Here is a 21,611-nt window from a genome sequence, read left to right on the forward strand (position 1 = left end):
TAGCCCCACACATAATTAAACTCTGGAATTTGTTACTGGAGGATATGGAAAATTCTGTTAGTGTAGCTGGGTTTAAAACAGGTTTAGACAAGTTCCTGGAAGAAAAGTCCATAAATCATTATTAAGGTGAGCATGGGGCAATTCACTGCTCATCCCTGGGATAAGCAGCATGGACTCTATCAACCTTTTGGGATCCTACCAGTTATTTGAGACCTGGATTAGCCACTGTTGGAAACAAAATACTGGGGTGGATGCACCTTTGGTCTGACCCAGTATGGCAAATGTTCTTATGCGACAACTCCTTTTCACAATGCAATAGATCTGGGAACCAGCACTGCAGAAGTGGGAGTTTTGCTTGAGGAGCTCCTGCTCATTGGCACAGAGGAAGCCTGCTCTGAAAGCAGGAACGACTGACTTCCCTGCTCTTCTGGGACTTTGGTGACATCCAGCCACTGTTGGCTGTGTCTTGGTCTGGCCCTGGCCCCATATGTTTGTAACAAATATTGTGGTCATTGGTAATAGACTTCTTTTGGCCAGACATAATCATTTTGGAGCTAGGCATGCTTCAAACTTTTCTATGTTAAGTTTACAGTGGGTTTTTTTTTAATATATATATATAGCACTGATGCAGACTGAAGTGAGCATAAAGAAGAAAGAAAAACTACAAAGTACCAAATCAGAAGAGAGAGAGGATACATGTCCATCTGGAAGTTCAGACAATCAAAGACTGAGGGGCTCATGAGACAGCATGCACATAGGAACTCCTGCGCATGCTCAGTATTTATTTATTTGCTTATTTATTGACATTTGATATTCTGCTTTTTGCCATGAATGGCCTCAGAGAGGATTACAATACATTCAAAGGTTACAATAGTATTAGATTGACAAACAATATTGGTTGGGCATCTATATATTTAAAAACAGATTCATAGTTAGGTTATTTTGCTGTTGCTATAAAAATAGGAATGCTTCTGTGGTAACTAGGTTGATGGACAAGAAGTCCTGTTGGTAATGCTGGCTAAAAAGCCATGCTTCAGCTTTCTTCCTGAAGATGAGGTAGCTTGGCTTCAAGCATAGGGATAATGGAAGCATGTTCCAGATCTTTGGTGCATAACAGCTAAAGGACGTAACGGGTTGCCTGACTGTAAAGGATGACCTTAGTGGCTAATCCAGAGAAGTTCCAATTTAGAGGGGTTCAATTTGAGTTTCTGATTGCTGAGCCCAGAGCCGTAGCTTGCCTATGGCCAATATGGCCATGGCCATAGGTGCTGCTACCAAAGGGCATCATAGCGCCATGTGCCAGCGAGAGCAGAGCGGCCGGCGGGGCCTCAGTAAGAGAAAAAGTAGTGCAGCCCCACTGAAATTGTCAGCGTGGCCAACGGGGCCTTAGTAAGTGGAAAATCAATGCAGCCCCACTGAAATTGTCAGCGTGGCCAACGGGGCCTTAGTATGTGGAAAATCAATGCAGCCACTCTACTAATTCTGGCGGGGCCATGCTGCTTTGGAGGAAGAGGAGGAGGAGTGTGTCTGCCCTACCCTGCTGGAAGGAGTCCAAGACCAAATTTGAGTTGACCCTGTGGCTGGAGGTCATTCCCTTGGCTGCGGGGCTGAAGAAATAGACTGCTGCTGCCTGTTGCTTCAAGGGGGAAGTAGAGAAAGAGTATGTGTGTTTGTGAGAGTGAGAGTGAGAAAGCATATGTGTGTGTGTGTGTGAGTGTGTGTGTGTATGTGAGAAAGAGAGTACATGTGTGTGTGTGAGAGAGCAGAGGGAGCATATGTGTGCACAACAACCCCACTTACTCTCTGCCTACTAATCTATGACAATTTCATGGCATCCAGAATTCAAAGGTCCTAAGATATGGATAATGGGGTTTTTTTTTTTTACAAAATCCTTATTAGTTTTAATTGTTGGGAGTTATTTGAAGTGTCTGTTTTGAAATATTTTATTGGTGTTTGGAAAATTTTTATATGAACTTTTAATTATTGAATGTTATTCTATTCATTAGTTTTGAATTATTCTTATTATTGCTATGGCTTTACTAATTTTATTGTTTTATGAGGAATGATAAAGATTCTGTTTTTCCATTGCCTCAGTGTATTCATAATTTGGCTCATTATGGTTTCCAGTTCAGTTTTTATCTGTACATTTCAATTTATACTTTATGTCATTTTATTCTGTATTTGAGGGTCTACTACTGTGTTTTGTACGTGTAACGGAGGTGAGGTATTCTAAAAGTGCTTACGTGCTATAGATCCCTACATAGTTTCTATGTAGGGATCTATAGCAGCTTGGCTTGTTCTGTTTCCTAATTACTGTTTTAGGCCTGGTTAACTTTCATAAGTAGAGTTGTTGTTTGCATGCTGGCAGTTAGTGTTGTTTTGATATAGAAAGTTTATTGCATTGTTATTCTGTTTTCTCATGGCTCTTTGAGGGTCATGCCCATGCACAAGACATATTACAGTAGGCCTAATACCATATGGGTTCCAAGTGTCTTGCTTTTTTGTAGGGTTTTCTGGTTTGCACCATGGCAATGCATGTAAATATAATATAACATGTAAGTGATATTTTTACCTCAGAAGACTGTGCTTTGAATGTTCTTTGTCATGTAAAATCTGTTAATTATAAATGCATAATTTTTAGTTGTGTGTGAGGAGGGTGTGATGGGGTGGGGGGTGCAAGGCTGTAAGGTTTTCTTAGGGCACCTTGCACCAGCTGTAGGCATTGCTGTTTAAACATTTATCAGAGTCTCCCAACTTGCGATATCATGTGTTGTGTAATAGATGAGTGCACAGTTTTTCACTTGGCCATAGGCGCCACATTGCCTGGCTACGACTTTGGCTGAGCCATTGTGCAACTTACAGAAGACAATTAGTGAGATTTGAAATGGAAGGTGAATGGTCAGCCCTGATTTTGTCGCAGAATTGAAGGTCATCTGCAAAACAGATGGCATTCAATGTTGAAAGCCTGGGTGAGGTCACATATCAGATGGATGTAAATGTTAAAAAGAAATAAGGAGAGGATCAGGCCTTGGGAGACTCCACATGTGAGACCTTGAGATTTTGAGGGTTTATTGGCCTAAGTGACAGATTGGGTTCTGTTAGAGAAAAAGCTGGTGACTGTGTCGAAGCCAGCAGAGAGATCTAGCAAGATGAAGAGGGAATCAGTGTGCAAGTGTACACTATTAGTGGTGGTTAATAGAACAGATTCAGTTCCATGGCTTTTCCTAAAGCCAGATTGTTGACAGTGTAAAATGTTTTCCTCGAGGTGGTCGAGAATTTGGAGATTAGCTTAGAAAGGGGAGGGGGGTAGAGACTGGGTGATAGTTGTCTAATATTTTTTTGATCTGACCCAAGTTTCTGCAGAATCATATTGATAATTGCACTTTTCAATGAGTGAGGGAAGGTGCCTTGAGATAGGATGGCATTTTCAATAGTTGTCAGCCAGGAAGTTAAGTCTTGCTTCAGGTTGCAGATGAATCTAGGTGGAATGTTATCTAGCAGATTGGCTGATTTGGAGGATCTTCTCGATTTCTTGTGGGTTGACTCTGGAAGTCAGTTAGTGGGAATAGTTTGGCTGAGGTTTGGTAGCAGGGAGTATCTTTATTTGGAGATGTAATGCCTTGATTGGTGAAGTTGAGGAAAGAAGAGAACCTAGGGAAGATCAAATTTGGGGGATTTTTTTCTGTGAAGAATTGAGCAAGGGCTTCCGCTGAAAGATCATCAATGGCATTGTAGGGTGTTTGAGCTTCAAATTTAGAAAGTAGAGCAAAAACCTCTGAGCTAAGACAGAAGGATCCATTCAACACCATTGGATGATGTCACTCATGTGTCATGACTAATTCATCCTGCTTGTTGACAGAGAAATAATGGTTATAATTTTACCCAGATAAAATTATGCACACAACTTAATCTGAGTATATTTATTAGGAATCTTTTATATGTAAGTCCCACTGTATATCCAGGACAACTTATGTGCATAATTTTCTCTGGATGCATTTGCTACTTGATGTGTTACTGACTGAATATTGACCTCATGTATACATAAATATATATATATTGTACATACAGTGGCTATGGAAAGTCTACACCTCCTTTGAAAATGTTCACCTTTTGTTGCCTTATAGCCTGGAAGTGAAATGCATTAAATCAGTGTTTGCATCTATTTATTTATTTAGGCAATTTTATATACCGATGTTCAAATTGATTTCATGTCGGTTTACAATAAATAAAAAATTCAGCATTCATTAACATATAAATTGTCACTCTTACATTAAAACATAACAAAATACACTTAGTCAGTTAGATATAAAACAAATCACATAAAACCTTAAAATCTAATATTATTACTTATCCATAAAACTAAAATTGAATAACACTAATTAGAAGAAGTAAAAACTGCCTTTTACTTGTTTTTTGTAATAAAATATACATAGGATAAGTAAGGGTTCATGTAGGGAGAAACCGGGTATAGGTATTAATTTGCTTGAGTAAAAGCCTGTTCAAATAGCCACGTTTTTATCTGTTTCTTGAATCTATTTATATTTGCTTCTGTTCGAATATCGAGGGGCAGCGAATTCCAAACTTTGAGTCCAGCCAGAGATAGTGACCTTTCCCTAACTGAGCTTAGATGGGCTAATTTTGGTGAAGGTATTGTTAATAAAGCTTGGCCAAGTGATCTTAGGTTACGAGAGAGGAACGTGGATACGGAGTGAGGCATTCAACCATTCAGTATTATTGCCAAATATATCTTTATGAATTAATGTCAAGCATTTATATTGAATTCGAGACTGAACTGGTAACCAGTGTAATTTCATTAAAATAGGGGAAACATGATCGAATTTCTTTGTGTTGGTCAGGAGCCGTGCCGCGGCATTTTGCAATATCTGCAAAGGTTGAATAGTTGAAATTGGAACACCTAGCAGCAGTGCATTGCAATAATCCAGTTTTGGTAGAATAAGGGCCTGGAGTACAATGCGAAAATCATTAGAGTGTAATAAAAGTTTCAAGTTTTTTTAAGATTTGTAATTTATAAAAGCCATCTTTCATGATAGCTTTTATTGAAGCTTTCATGCTCAGTTCTGAATCGAGTATACAACCCAAATCCCTTGCTTCAAATCTAATGTTATAGGATGGGGCTCAGGATAAAATGTCTGATTCCATTTTTTCAGTGACTTTATTGCTTATAAACAGGATTTCAGTTTTGGCGTTGTTAAGTGCTAATGATATATGTGAAAGTAGCTTAATAGATATATAGTAGATGTCCCATAGACTATATTCCAGCATTCCTTAGAAAATGAAGTAGAAATAAAAATGGAATAGCTTGGATGGATATGTCCACCCCCCATACCTCTGTAGAAATCCTAAATATTTAAAGCTCTGGTAAAACTAATCATCTTCAAAAGCACACACCAAATGAATTGGCCCCATCTATGTTAAATTGTATTGGTTTATGTGATGACAGAATAAGTTCAGTAGTTCTCTCTGTTGGGTAGAGCATTTCAAAGCAAAGACCCAACCATACGCACCAGTGAGCTGTCAAAAGAACTCTAGGACAATGTTGTGGAAAGGCACAGATCTGGGGATGGATCAAAAGAATTACAAAGTCCTGAAAGCCTTCTAACAAGAGGATTATTGAGAAGTGGAAGGTGTACGGCACCACCAAGACCCTGCCTAGATCAGGCCATCCCGCCAATCTGAATGACTGAACAAGGAGGAGACTGATCAGGGAGGCAATCAACATCCAGTGGCAACTTTGAAAGAGCTACAGGCTTCCATGGCCAAGATGATCAAAGTGTACATGTGACAACACTATCCCCAAGCATTCCACAAATTTGGTCTGTATGGTAGGGTGGCAAGAAAGAAGCCACTACTCATGAAAGCCTACCATGAACCCTGTTTGAAGAATGCAGAGAAGCACTGCTCTTGGGGCAGCTCCTTGTTCGGAATGTTTTGACCTTTGCTCCAAATTCACTTCAAACAAGAGAAAGAGCTTGATTCTTCATCCGGGAGTATCTGAATCAGCTCAGCTACTGTGACTGGTCACAGGCGGGCTCTGTTTAACTTATCATGGGCCTTGTTAAAGCAATGTTTTGAATCAGAGCTAATTTGGGCTATGACAAAGGGTGTAAAAGACTTATGCAAACAAGACTTTTTATGTTGCATTCTTAATGACTTCTGGAATATTTCTATGATTGTTCTTCCATGATGAAAGTGTAGAATTTTTTGGAGAGATCAATGAAGCAAACGCCTACTTTAATGCATTTTGATTTGTATATTTCAGACAGCAGAATATGAAAAATGTACAAGGATGTGAAGACTTTTACAAGGCACTGTATATGTAGATGTATCAATAGATAGCAACCAAATGAAGAAGTCTGACACTGCCTTCTGTGTGCCATATATATATTTATGTTTGAATATAACTGATAGTGACAGCCGCTGCCATATGTCTGTAATCATCATTATGTCCAAATTATGTCTGATACTAGGTACTATGCTTTTTGTCGCTTCATGGTCACAATGATTTTTTCTACATTAAACAAAATGTTAAGAGATATAAACAGGGTACTAGATCACACTACACACACACATGCAACATAAAGAAATACAACATTTATACACCTTGAGGCCAAAGTTGTATAAAGTAACTAGTTTGTATGCTTTTTATGTCTCTAATTTTAGTAATTGCCCTATTTTCCTATAATTTTAGCAACGGTGTCAGGTAATGTTCACAATCACACCATTATGTAAAATGTATCAACAGATCACAAAGGAAGCCTGGCCCCCTTGGAATCTGGAGTCTGTGAGAATGTATTTGCATCTGCCTTGATAACTCAGTTTGGATCAGCAGTAGGCAACTCCTTGTCCTGAAGTGTCAGAAGCAGGTCTGAATTTCCTGACATTCACAATGAATATGCATGAGATATATTTTATTACAGTAGAAGCAGTGAATGCAAATGTACCTCATGCACATTCATTGTAGATAGCCTGGAAACTAGATATTTTTGTGGCATTCCAGGACTGGTTTGGCCTTCCTTGGTTTGAACCTTGCACTCAAGGATCGTAGTCAACCCACATCCAAATCCAAGTATCTTTGATACAAAGATGAGCTGTGGCTCTCGCACTGGCTCCAATACAAATACAGTCACTAGTGCTTATGCATTGTGTAGAAAAGTGACAGAAGGGGGAAAAAAACCCCCCTCCAAAATCAGTTAATCAGATTTGTTTAATCCAGTCAAATTTTTATTGCATTTGTGTGCCCATGGCCAGAGTATGCATGGGGCCAATGGTGGGTAGTAATATGCTGCTTTTAACCATGTTGGATTTTGCACCAATATACATTTCTTTTTTATCTTTTGAGCACCTTAGAAAGAGACATTGAATCAGTATTGTCAACACTGTTTTCTGGGGCCATTTCCAAGAAAAAATATTGAAAGAAGTCCACCTTTCTCTAAACAACAACTTTAGGTAGGAGAAACCCCAAGAAATCTCATGCTTTGCAAAGTTTCCAGCTTATCTTTTTATTCCAGATTTTTCACATGGTACTAAGGGGCAGGTTCATACAACGGTTTGCAACTTGTTGATGTCTGACAGACATGGCTAAAATTAACCATTTGTCGTTAATACTCGAGATGTGTGAATGATATGCAACAAAAAAGATAACTAAAAACTTTCCCTTTAGATCTGCCAATATAGTTTTGAATTATGTACTTTAAAAAATGCATATTGCATTCTTAAAAGTTACAAATAAAGCATCAGAAACTGTCCTGATAACTGTATCAAAGCTTCTGGTATGAACAAAATAACCATAAGCTTGCCTTTCTTTGTCATGCTATGTCCTATACATCTATGAGAAACCATCCTGCCTTCCATTTCCTGGAGCTGAAGTTCTTCAGCCAGCGAGCAATGATAGTTTTCGACGCCTTGGCCCCCTTCTTCGGACCATGCCAGAGAACAAAAAGATGGTCCGACAAGCGAAAATCATTAGTGACTTCCAGATAGCAAATGAGGATATGCTTGACATCTAGCTTGCGTAAATCTGCCAATGCTTCGGCTGAGAAGGACGGAAGCTCTACCGTCTGATTCAAGTGGAACTCGGAAACTACCTTGAGCAGAAAAGCAGGCACAGTGCACAAGGAAACTCCCGAATCCGTAAAACGAAGGTAGGGCTCTCTGCACGAGAGTGATTGAAGCTCCGAGATTCTGCAGGCAGAACAGATAGCTACCAGAAAAACCGTCTTGAAAGTGATATCCTTGAGGGTCACGGAACGCATGGGTTCAAAGGGTGGTCCGACCAAGATTCGGAGAACGAGATTGAGACTCCACGAAGGATAAAGAGCGTGGACCGGGGGTTTCACGTACTTCATCCCCCTGAGGAATCGGATGATATCCGGGTGAGAGGAGAGGGAAGTTCCCTCTCGTTGATGAAGTAGAGAGCCTAGGGCAAAGACTTGCACTCTCAGCGAGTTGTAGGCCAGACCCTTGTCCAGTCTCTATTGAAGACACAGGTATGGAGGCACACCAGTTCTCAAAAACCTTCCATACCCTGATATAGGAGATGGAGGTAGATGTCTTTCTAGCCTTGAGGAGGGTCGAGATAATGGCCAGAGGGGATCCACGCCATCTCAGCCGGTGCCTCTCAAAAGCCAGGCCGCAAGACTGAAGCGATCGGCCTGGGCAAAAGATACCAGACCCTGATGCAGCAAGCGTGGAAGGTGACCCATACGAAGAGGTCCGTCCACTGCGAGGTTGATCAAATCTGCAAACCACGGATGATGGGGCCATTCCAGCGCCACCAGCATTACTGGACCCTGGTGGGACTCTATTCTCCGGAGCACCTTGCCCACCAGAGGCCAAGGGGGAAACACGAAGAGGAGAATGTGACGGGGCCAGGGGAGGACTAAGGCATTCACTCCCTCTGCGCCGTACTCTCTTCTGTGACTGAAGAACCGAGCTGCCTTGGCATTCCGGGAGGTTGCCATTAGATCCAGATAGGGGGTCCCCCATCTGTGGAACAGGAGATTCACCGCCTCCTCTGAGAGTTCCCACTCTCCAGGATCTAGATGTTGACGACTGAGAAAGTCAGCCTGCGATGTGAGAAGCCGCTAGGCGGGAGAGATGAGTCTCCTCCCACGCCATCAACCTATCTGTCTCCTGAGAGACATGCCGGCTCCTCGTGCCCCCTTGGCGATTGATGTAGGCCACAGTGGTCGCATTGTCTGAGAGTATTCAGACTGCGTGATGATGGACGAGAGGTAGGAAGCATTTCGATGCCAGACACACTGCTCTGGTCTCCAAGTGATTGTTCGGCCAAGTTGCTTGGGACGGCGTCCACTTCCCTTGCGCAGATCTCATCTGACACACTGCTCCCCAGCCAGAGAGACTGGCGTCTGTCGTGATGATTACCCATTTCGGGATGTCCAAAGGAACACCCTGGAGAAGATGAGACAGGTTGAACCACCACAAGAGACTGTCCTTGGCTCCCTGCAGGAGAGGAAGGATGGTTTGGAAGTCCCGAGACACCGGCTTCCAGCGAGAGAGCAAGGCGCGCTGTAAGGGATGCATATGTGCAAACGCCCAGGGGACCATATTGATGGTGGAAGCCATGGATCCCAGTACCTGGAGTTAATCGAGAGACCTGGAGGTAAGTGAGAGACCGATGAATCGCTGTATCTGAGCTATGAGTGTATGAGCCCTGTCCGGGGGCAGAGAAACCTTGCCCAGCGCTGTGTCAAAATGCACCCCCAGGAAGTCCAGATGGACAAAGGCTGCTCTTGGTGAAGTTGACCACCCAACCGAGGGAGTGAAGAAGCGTCAACACCTTGTCGACCACCCGGTGGCACTGGGCTAAGGACATTGCCCGAATGAGCCAGTCGTCCAGGTATGGGTGCACCAAGACTCCCTCCCTCTGGAGAGTGGCAGCTACTACTATCATCACCTTCATGAAGGTTCGAGGAGCGGTCACAAGACCAAAGGGTAGAGCCTGGAACTGGAAATGCTGTCCCAGAATCTTGAAACGCAGAAAACGCTGATGCGCTTGGAGGATGGGAATGTGTAACATAGAAACATAGAAACATAGAAATGACGGCAGAAGAAGACCAAATGGCCCATCCAGTCTGCCCAGCAAGCTTCCCTCATTTCTTCTCTCATACTTATCTGTTTCTCTTAGCTCTTGGTTCTAATTCCCTTCCACCCCCGCCATTAATGTAGAGAGCGGTGATGGAGCTGCATCCAAGTGAAATATCTAGCTTGATTAGTTAGAGGTAGTAGGGGTAGTAACCGCCGCAATAAGCAAGCTACACCCATGCTTATTTGTTTTTACCCAGATTATGTTATACAGCCCTTATTGGTTGTTTATCTTCTCCCCTGCCGTTGAAGCAGGGAGCTATGCTGGATATGCGTGAGGTATCAGTTTTTTTCTTCTCCCCTGCCGTTGAAGCAGAGAGCTATGCTGGATATGCATCGAAAGTGAAGTATCAGGCACATTTGGTTTGGGGTAGTAACTGCCGTAACAAGCCAGCTACTCCCCGCTTTGTGAGTGTGAATCCTTTTTTCTTCTCCCCTGCCGTTGAAGTTATGCTGGATATGCGTGAAGTATCAGTTTTTCTTTTCCCCTGCCGTTGAAGCAGAGAGCTATGCTGGAAATTCGTGATGTATCAGTCTTTCTCCCATGCCGTTGAAGCAGAGAGCCATGCTGGATATGCGTCGAGAGTGAAGTATCAGGTACATTTGGTTTGGGGTAGTAACCGCCGTAACAAGCCAGCTACTCCCCGCTTTGTGAGTGCGAACCCTTTTTTCTTCTCCCCTGCCGTTTAAGCAGAGAGCTCTGCTGGATGTGTGAAGTAACAGTTTTTCTTTTCCCCTGCTGTTGAAGCAGAGAACTATGCTGGATATGCATTGAAAGTGAAGTATAAGAATGGAGTGATCAAGCTAGTTGAAAGGCATCAGGAATAGAGGAAGGTGGAGGTAGTAATTTGGATATTTGGTTTGGGGTAGTAACCGCCGTAACAAGCCAGCTACTCCCGTCTTTGTGAGTGCAAATCCTTTTTTCCACATTTCCTCTTGCTGTTGAAGCTTAGAGTGATGTTGGAGTCACAGTAACCATGTGTATGTTTATTGAATAAGGGTATTGTCTCCAGGCAGTAGCCATCATTCTGGCGAGTCACCCACTCTTCATTGGCGGCCTCTTGACTTTATGGATCCACAGTGTTTATCCCACGCCCCTTTGAAGTCCTTCACAGTTCTGGTCTTCACCACTTCCTCCGGAAGGGCATTCCAGGCATCCACCAACCTCTCCGTGAAGAAATACTTCCTGACATTGGTTCTGAATCTTCCTCCCTGGAGCTTCAAATCGTGACCCCTGGTTCTGCTGATTTTTTTCTTATGGTAAAGGTTTGTTGTTGCCTTTGGATCATTAAAACCTTTCAAGTATCTGAAAGTCTGTATCATATCACCTCTGCTCCTCCTTTCCTCCAGGGTGTACATATTTAGATTCTTCAATCTCTCCTCGTACGTCATGCGATGAAGATCCTCCACCTTCCTGGTCGCCCTTCTCTGTACCGCTTCCATCTTGTCTTTGTCTTTTTGTAGATACGGTCTCCAGAACTGAACACAGTACTCCAGGTGAGGCCTCACCAAGGACCTGTACAAGGGAATAATCACTTCCCTTTTCTTACTCGATATTCCTCTCTCTATGCAGCCCAGCATTCTTCTGGCTTTTGCTATCGCCTTGTCGCATTGTTTCGCAGACTTCATATCATTAGACACTATCACCCCAAGGTCCCTCTCCTGCTCCGTGCACGTCAGCCTTTCCCCCCCCATCGAATACAGTTCATTCGGATTTCCGCTCCCCATATGCATGACTTTGCACTTCTTGGCATTGAATCTCAGCTGCCATATCTTCGACCACTCTTCCAGTTTCCTTAGATCCCGTCTCATTCTCTCCACTCCTTCCGGCGTGTCCACTCTGTTGCAGATCTTAGTGTCATCCGCAAAAAGACAAACCTTACCTTCTATCCCGTCCGCAATGTCGCTCACAAAGATATTGAACAGGACCGGTCCCAACACCGATCCTTGCGGTACACCACTTAAAACCGCTCTCTCTTCAGAGAAGGTTCCGTTTACCATCACACATTGTCTTCTGTCCGTCAACCAATTTGCAATCCAGGTCACCACCTTGTCACTCACTCCCAAGCTTCTCGTTTTATTCACCAGTCTCCTGTGCGGAACCGTATCAAAAGCTTTGCTGAAGTCCAAGTATATGACATCGAGCGCTCTTCCTTGGTCCAATTCCTTGGTTACCCAGTCAAAAAAGTCAATCAGATTTGTCTGACAGGATCTTCCCCTGGTGAATCCATGTTGCCTCTGGTCCATCAATTCTCCGGACTGTAGATAGTTCACTATTCTCTCTTTCAGCAGAGACTCCATTACTTTTCCCACCACCGAAGTGAGGCTAACCGGCCTGTAGTTGCCAGCCTCCTCCCTGTTCCCACTCTTGTGAAGTGGGACCACCACCGCTCTTCTCCAGTCTCTCGGCACCACTCCCGTTTCTAGGGATCTATTGAACAGGTCACACAGCGGACCCGCCAGAACATCTGAGCTCCCTCAATATCCTTGGATGAATCCCATCAGGCCCCATGGCTTTGTCCACTTTCAGGTTCTTTAGCTCTTCCCACACATTTTCTACTGTAAAAGGATTTTCATCTATTCCACTTCCCTCCAGTTTCTTGTTGTGTAGAGATGGTCCTTCTCCAGGGTCTTCTTTAGTGAACACAGAGCTGAAGTATTCGTTTAATATTTCTGCCATTTCTTCGTCTGTCTCCACACATTGATCATTACCACCTTTCAATTTCACTATACCACTTTGGACCTTTCTCTTTTCGCTGATGTATCTGAAAAATGTTTTGTCACCATTTTTTATCTCCTTGGCAATCCTCTCTTCTGCTTGATTTTTTGCCAACTTGATTGTTTTCTTCGTCTCCCTCAGTTGATACAAATATTCTTCTTTGTGCTCCTCCCTTTGGGATCCTTTATATTTCTTGAATGCTGTTCTTTTAGCTTTAATTTTGTCAGCCACCTCCTTTGAGAACCAGATAGGTTTCAATTTTCTTTTGCTTTTCTTTATGTTTCTAACATATAGAGCAGTTGCCTTGGTGATTGCTCCTTTTAGATTGGTCCACTGCTGATCCACATCTCTCTCGTTCTCCCATCCTTTAAGTTCTTCCTCCAGGTACTTTCCCATTTCCTCAAAGTCTGTGTTTTTGAACTGTAAAACTCGGGTCTTTGTGTTTCTTTTCCCTATTCTATTAGTGATATTAAACCATACCGTTCGATGATCACTGCTGCTGACGTGGGCGCCCACCTGGACATCTGAGACATTATCTGCATTATTGAGCAATAAGTCGAGTATAGCACCTTCTCTCGTGGGTTCCAACACCATTTGTTTGAACAAAGATACTTGCATGGCATCCATTATTGCTCTACTATTTTTAGTTTCTGCAGATGGGATTTTCCAGTCTACATCTGGCATATTAAAGTCACCCACGATCACCACTTCTCCCTTCTTACCTATCTTATGGATGTCTTCAATCAGATCTCTGTCCAGCTCTTCCTTTTGGTTTGGAGGCCTGTAAACCACTCCAATATAAATGGACACTCCGTCATCTTTTTTTAGGTCGACCCATAGAGCTTCTTCTTTACCCCAACTTCCTTGTAGCTCAGATGCTTGGATGTTGTTTCTGACATAAAGAGCCACACCTCCCCCTTTTCTATCCTCTCTGTCCTTCCTTAACAAGTTGTAGCCTGGTATTGTTGTATCCCATTCATGAGATTCTGTGAACCATGTTTCTGTGATAGCAACAATGTCCAATTCTGCCTCAGCCATTAGGGCCTGCAGATCTGGGATTTTATTTCCCAAACTATGAGCATTTGTGGTCATAGCCTTCCAGGTACTCTCTTTAAGGTTATTGCTTTTCCTGGACTCCTTATGAGATATTAGTTGAGATTTGTTATTCACTTTACTCTTTCTGTTTGTAGTTGTGCCACTGTTGACAGAGTTATCCATCTCAATTAGATTTTTCTTTTGGTTATGGATCTTGAAATACTGCATGCATTGTGTTTCTTCTCTCTTTTCTGGTAATACTGCAATGTTTTTCTCAAGAACTTCCTCAGTTTTTAATATAGAGAGGGCTTGTTCTTTTTGCATTTGGTACATTGTGTGTCTCCTTATCACAGGTCTAATTCTACCAGAGCCCACTGTAATCCTGGATTGTAAAGAATTTCTTAATGACCTGTTTGAGTGGGAGGGTGTACCTGTTGGCTGCTCATCTGTCAAGAATGGATGACTTTGGGTCCTACCTGAGCCTAATGGATCTCCTTTTCTTGACTCCTGGTTTTTCTGTGATATTGGGGAATTATTATCTGTGTAATGCAATGTGGGTGTAATACTTTTAATTGAAGCTAATTGAGCTTTTATCTCAGTCAGCTCCATTTTCAATGAAGAGAGTTGTGCACAAATTGGGCAAGCCCTAAGTTTCCAGATGCTTTCCCTCAGAATAAAGGCTCTACATAGATAAGCTACATAGATAAGCTACATAGATAAGCTTCCAGCAGATCCAGGGAGGCCAAAGATTCTCCAGAGTATACCGCCGCTATCACGGAGCGAAAGGTTTCCATCTGAAAGTGGGGAATCTTGAGGACCCTGTTGACCAGCTTGAAATCCAAGATCGGGTGGAAGGAACCTTACTTCTTGGGGACTATGAAGTATACCGAATAATGTCCCCGGCCTACTTCCAGGGTGGGACCGGACGAATCGCTCCGAGAGCCAGAAGCCTGTTGAGTGTCTGCTGGACTATGAGTTGTTTCTGGACTGGGCCACATGGAGAGAAGAGGAACCTGTCTCTTAGCAGCCGAGCAAATTCTAATGCGTAGCCGTGTCTTAGAATATCCAGGAACCACTGATCTGACGTGATGTTGACCCACTCCTCGTAGAAAAGGGAGAGACGTCCCCTTATCCTGGGGATCGGGGAGTGGGCCGGCATAGCTTCATTGTGAAGACTTGGAGGATGTCCCCTGGACCGGACCAGAGCAGGGCTATCTTCGGGCTCGAAAGGACTGAGTCCAGGATTGAGATCGAGAGGATGGCTGACGAGGAGCTGCAGTCCTTGCCTGGTGGAAACGACGTTGATTCCTGAATCAGCTTCTAGTGGAATTAAAAGACCTAGAAGAACGAGGGCGATCCTCTGGCAGTTTGTGTACCTTATTCTCTCCGAGGGACTTGATAATCTGGTCCAGATCCTCCCCAAATAGTAGCTTGCCCTTGAAGGGTAGGGATCCCAGCTGCGACTTGGAAGAAGAATCCGCCGACCAGTTGCGAAGCCAGGGGAAGCGTCTAGCGGAGACTGCAGAAACCATAGATCTGGCCAATACTCTCAGAATGTCATATAGAGCATCTGCTCCATATGCTATGGCAGCCTCCAGGTGGTCTTCCTGAAGTGCTTCCTCTAGACAACTCCTGGGAGCTGAGCAGCTGTTGAAGCCAGAGGAGGCCTGCATGCTGAGCGAAAGGGGTGTCCGCCAAGGGGCTGCACGGACCCCCAGGGCGGACACCTCGAAAACTCTCTTAAGATAAACTTCCAGCTTTCGATCTTGAAGATCTCGCAAGGCTGCACCACCCGTTCCTGGAATGGTAGTTCTTTTCGTCACCGCTGAGACTGCAGAATCTACTTTGGGAACCTTAAGAAGCTCCAGGAAATCATCCGGGAGAGGATATAGCTTATCTGCCAACCTTGAGGGAGGTCTCCGGAGAATCCCATTCCCTGGATAACAGTTGAAGGAACGTGGGATGGGAAGGAAAGGGCCTACACGGTGGACACAGACCAGCCAGAAGGGGGTCCCCTTTCTTCACTGGTGGATTAGGATCAGGCGGGTCCTGAGGGGCCTCAATGTCCAATTCCTGTAGGATATGTGGAATGAGGGGGTCCAGCTCATCCCTCTGAAAGATCCGCAGAACTCTAGGATCATCCCCTTCCAATTGAGCCGTAGTTGAAGGTTCATCTGGATCCGGGTCCTGCTGAGGAACAGACCCCCCCCCCCCCCGCAGAGGGGTGTACCAAATGGACCCTTGGAGCGCTTGAGGTTGTCGGAGGTACCCCTGGTCCTGGGACCGCTGACCCTTGGGCACTCCCCACTGTCTGGGCATTTCCCAAGACCTCAGTGGAATCAGCCATTCTGGGTATCTTAGGAGGAAGAGGTTCCGCCAAAAATTCCTGGTGCTGGCCCATTCTGGCCAGGTAAGCATTGTGAAGCAGGAGAACAAAATCCGTGGAAAACGGAGGTGGCCCCGATGGAGGAAGAGTGGGAAGATCTCCTGACAGAGGAAAAGGCTCCAGAAGTGGAACAGGTGTCAAAACCGACGGCTGAGATGAAAAAGGAGCGTCCTGATCTTCTCCTGTTAGCGCCGGAGCAGCCGAGTCTGGAGACAAAATGGCCAACTTCCCACTGTCAGCGGGATCGGGTCCAGTCCCTGAGCGTCGAGGTGCGCCAGAAGACGAGAACCAGAGCGACCTGGCAGTTGAGAGGCTCCCTTCCCACCAGGGAGGCAAGCTGTGCAAATCCCCTCGTGGGAGAGCCTCGACCCGGGCTCTCCACAAGCGCAGCACCTGGACGAACGAGGCATGGGGAACCCCGATGGAGCCGCGAGGGAACCAGCTGTTCTTAACACGAGAAACAGGTAAGGTATAAAGCTGCGGGAAGCGGGAAAAACCTCCGCTTCAGCCTGTTCTTCCTCATGCTCACCAAGTTCGTGGCTGAAAGAAGCGGGTAATAACCTCCGCTTCAGTCCTGTTCTCTCTCTATCCCTCAGCGACCCACAGATAGAGGCACAGAGGAATAACGCTTCTCTGTGCCGGCTGCCCCGAGGAAAACGGCGTCTCAGGGGCAGCGGGTCGGATAGCAGCCACAGGGGGAGAGGTCGGCACGGAGATAAAAACAAACTTACCCCGACAACAGAGATGGGAGGGGTGGGGAGAGCTGCAAATAGTACCGCCTGCAAGCTATAGGATGCTCCCACTAAAACAGGAGCGGAGGCTACAGGAAACTTCTCCAAATAATTCCCTCAGAAAATTCAAAATTCAAAGATTTTTTTTTTTTAATTAGACTTGATCCATCCAAAAGAAAGGAAAGCTGAGGAAAATAGAGAACATTCCTAAAATAGCTTTCTAGTCATCTCAATGGGGAACCAAAGCCACCACTGTCATCTGCTGGAGTCAAGGAATCCTGAGGATTAGTAGAGGGTGCACTACCTTATAAGGAAGCATCTTTCAAAGTTCTAATTGACTCCATCTGCTGGAAGGGGGAGATAACCCACTGTCTCGACTGATCCTGGGACGTACAGGGAATAAATGTTTAAAGTAAATAAATATTTAGTACAGCACTTACCTGGGCTTGCTTCACTGAGTAACCAGATAAAGTTATCTAGCTATTTGACCTCAGTAGGTTTTTTAATATGAGATTATTAATAATACTACATTAATATGAGCCATGTTATCCTTACAAGATGAAAAAAGTGAATTTTAAAAGCGTTGCTTGTGCTAAAAGGCCCATATATGCGAGTATCTGGGCTGTGCACGAGCAACGCTTATATTAAAACCAGGCGCAAGTGAAAAAAGAGGCGGAGCTAGGGCATGTGGAGGCAGGCCAAACTATTATGCGCATAAATCTGTATTTTAAATCTGGCGGCTGCAGCACGCAACAGCTTGTTGGTTGCGCATATTTGCAGCTGCTCCTGATGAGGTGTAAGTCTGCAGAAATTGCTTTTAAGGCCTGACATGACAGGGTGAGGGGTCTGGGTCAACTGGGGGGAATGCAGGCTGAAGAACCAGAGGGGTCTGGATGACCTCGAGATAGTCCACCAGTTTGCCCAGTCTAATTGGTAAAACTGTCAATGTCCTTCACGCGAGCATGTTTTAAAATCCGCTTACCTGCGCCCGATAAAGCCGACAAAGTCCTAAGGAAGATAGGCGAGGTATGTTTGCTCGGGTAACGGCTTAAAATTAGGGGCGCATGTACGCACAGTAGGCACATTTTGAATCATACGTGCGCAACTGCATGCATGATTTAAAATCCCAGCGCATGCCCGCCCACGTGCATGTTTTAAAGTTACCATCCCTGCTTTTTTTTTCAGCTCTGCTCTACTGATTCTTATGCTTGTCTGCCTCTCTGACATGGAATTTCCTAAACCATAGTGTTGGATGCTAGAGGTTGCGTTCACTGTGTGTCCCACAGCAAAGGCAGGACATCTCTTTACGACTGCCTCCTCTTCCTGTACTTACGGCTTCATGCTGAAGAAGTCCTTTATCCCCTCAGGAGAGACTGGGCTCTTGCTCTTGTTTTTGTCAGCTGCAAATTTGTCCCTTGTCCATGTGAGGTGCACCTTCTCTGCCGCTGTTTCTCCCTCATCGCCCGGGGACAGAGAACTGCCTGAGAAAGTCGTTGCATTTTTATCGTGTATTAACTGGACCTGGAGCGCAGGGAGAAAAGAAACAGAATGAGAGAAAGGTAAAGGCACCTGGACTATGTGAGACTTTTATGCAACGGTTAGCAAAGAGAAAACATAAGCAAAATAGAAACACAATGGAAGAGAGGAAGAAAGCTGAAAGGAAAAGGAAACAGAATGAGCCCTGGAAAGGGGGAATGGGAGAAAAACAAAGGCGAAAACACAGCAAAGACAATCTTCAAAGCCGAGAGAGCAAATTAGGGTCAAGTGACCAAAAGAGACGAGGAGAAGGTGAAGTCAAAATGGTTGATGAGAGAACATAGAAATGACGGCAGAAAAGGACCAAATGATCCGCCCAGCAAACTTATGCTTATGCCAGTATCTGCTGCACTGTGCAGGTTACCCTCATGTTTATCAGTTTCCCAGACCCTAAAAGTCAGGGCCCTGGGATGCTGTTTGAATCCAATTTCCCTTAACCCTTACTGTGGAAGCAGAGAGCAATGTTGGAGCTGCATCAAGAGTATCAGGCTTAATGATTAAGGGTAGTAAAAGCCACATCAGCAAGTTACCCCCATGTTTATTTGTTCCCCAAATCGTAAAAGTTGGGGCGCTCGTTGGTTGCTGTCTGAATCCATTTCCCCTTTTCCCACTGCCCTTGAAGCAGAGAGCAATGACGGAGTTGCACTGAGCCTTGATACTGTTATTTGCTAAGGGTAGCTACTGCCACACCATATGCATAAGAAGGAATCAGTGAATATACCCTGTGCAAGGATCAAACTAAAATCTGTTACCTCTTCCTCTGCCTTCTCCTCAGTGTCTCCTACTTGTTCCTCAGGGACACTTAGGTGTAACCTGGGATTGGTTGGGTTTTTGCGCCGAATTGATCCTCGAGACTCATCAGTGATGCTCTGAATCTGCACACAAAAGGCAGAAGGGTTAAACTCCATTTACAAATTTCGATTATGTCAAATGCCTATCATATGAACTAATCGGTTTCTTAAACTTTTCCTCTGCATCTGTCCTAAGACTGGCTTGATTCCTCACAATGAAGGTTTCTTTTCTGGCAAGGAAACTAGGTCAACTATCCATGCCTCTTGGTTGCAGAGAGTCTGAGGTCTTCAGAAAAAAATATTTTAAACACTAGCCAGTGTATATAGTTGCATAAAGGCATTCCTTGCTCTTCCCAACCCTTAAGATGTCAAGCATCTACCACCAAAGTGAGATCATCACTCACTTCCTCATACATTTTCTTTTGTATGCTGCTCTTGGAGGATTTACTTTAAGTTTTCATTGAGATCTGGTCTTTCCCAATGCAATTAACGAAACATGGTCTGTGTCTGGGGACTGTGAACAACATTATTTGAAATGTTGTTTCTATTAAGCCAATAGAGCATGCATTTTGAGTAGCTTATCAAGTTTGTGGACTTGAACAATTTACCAAATCATTATCTGTGAATGTGACTACATAGGTGATTTGGTCCTCCACCTACTTTGCCTGGCTCTTATTGAAAGACACCACACCATCTGTACTCATGCAACTGAACAAAATTTACAAGAAGCTGACAAGCTCTTACTAAGCCTTACAATAAAAACCAGATCCTGTTATCTATATCTATGGGAAATTAGTAAGTAGCACATTCAGAACAAATCATAGAAAACTATTATACAATTAAGTTCTGGAATTCATTGCCAGAGGATGTGGTTAAAGCAGATAATATAGCTGTGATTAAAAAAGGTTTGGACAAGTTCCTGGAGGAAAGTCAATGAACTGTTATTAATCAAGTAGACTTAAGAAATTCCACTACTTATCACTGCATGATAGCAGCATGGGATCTATTTACAGTTTGGGATCTTTCTAGGTACATGTGACCTGGATTGGCCACTGTTGGAAACAGGATAAGGAGCTTGATGGACCCTCAGTCTGGCCCAGTATAGCAAATTCTTATGTTCTTAATTGACCACAAGCATTCATATAACCAACTAGTTTAGCACCAGAAAACAAGGTGATGTCAGATTTTCATAGAGAACCTTGGGCTAGAATATAGACCCATTGCCACATCAGACATCATTACCTCTCGCTCTCGCTCATTCTTTGTCAGATGCATCTGCTTAAGTATCTGGGATCTCTGCTCCATCACCAGAGTCTTCTCATAGGTGTATGCTGAAATGTCGCTGTCATGCTGATTGAACAAATAGTTGGAAGCACATTTAAAAGTAGATAAGAAGAAACAAACTCCACAAACTCAGAACTGGCTTGCTTAAACTCAGAGTTCATACATTCACATTCTATGGGAGAGAGAGTGCGACTCTAACTCTCTATTACCCTAAGTTTTTCGTTTTTTACATTCATAGTTCCTTGTATCGTCTTTTTGGCATGTTCTTTGTTCTTTGTAAACCGGTTTGATTTGTATCTAATGCAAGAAGATTGGTATATAAAAACTAAAAATAAATAAATAAATAAAATAACTATAACCACTCTACAAACTAAGGCCTGGATTCATCAAAATGCTATAAACAATGTAGAAATAAGGCACGTGTCTGAGATAAAAAAAATGGGAGTAGTTAGGAAATTTTTGACATACCGTATAGTGTAGGTAAGTTGCGCAACTCATGATAATTTATCATGTCGTACAAAGCAGTATCGCATTGTGCGTCATTTTACGTCTAGCGCATTATTTTTTTTGTTTATATATACCAGCTTCCTGCAGCTGCCTCTTTGAGAGTGTGTCAGGCATGGGAGAGAGAGGAGAGGAGAGCAGGTGAGTTCTTGGACTTTAGTGGAGTTGGAGTTTAGCGATTTCTGATGGAGTTGTCTTGTTGTTTAATGTTATCTGTTTACCATTAGCTTAGTCTCTTGTCTTCACTAACACCAAAAAAAGAGAACACATTACCCCTATCCTCCAGAACCTTCACTGGCTGCCTATAAAATTCAGGATACTCTTTAAAGCAATCATGATGATTCATAAGGCTCTACACAACATCTCTCCCCTCAACCTATCTTTTCGACTACAGCTGCACACCTCAAAGAGACCGATCAGAAGTGCATACCAGAACATGCTTCACAGCCACCCGGCTACAACTTCACTAAGGAAACGAGCTTTGTCCACTGCTGGTCCCC

At 43.9% G+C, this 21,611-nt stretch overlaps 1 protein-coding gene across 1 annotated transcript in view; it reads right to left on the reverse strand.

Moving 5' to 3' along the window:
* The window catches only part of SLC12A5 (solute carrier family 12 member 5), a gene marked incomplete at its 5' end in the record, with an annotated part of 200,929 nt that overhangs the window by 38,726 nt on the left and 140,592 nt on the right, over positions 1-21,611 (reverse strand). The window contains 3 exon segments of the mRNA XM_029613484.1: positions 18,330-18,517; positions 19,285-19,407; positions 20,566-20,673. Of these exon segments, the coding sequence (XP_029469344.1) occupies positions 18,330-18,517; positions 19,285-19,407; positions 20,566-20,673 (419 nt within the window).

This window comes from Rhinatrema bivittatum, chromosome 8 (genome assembly GCF_901001135.1).
Source record: "Rhinatrema bivittatum chromosome 8, aRhiBiv1.1, whole genome shotgun sequence".
Classification (NCBI taxonomy): Eukaryota; Metazoa; Chordata; class Amphibia; order Gymnophiona; family Rhinatrematidae; genus Rhinatrema; species Rhinatrema bivittatum.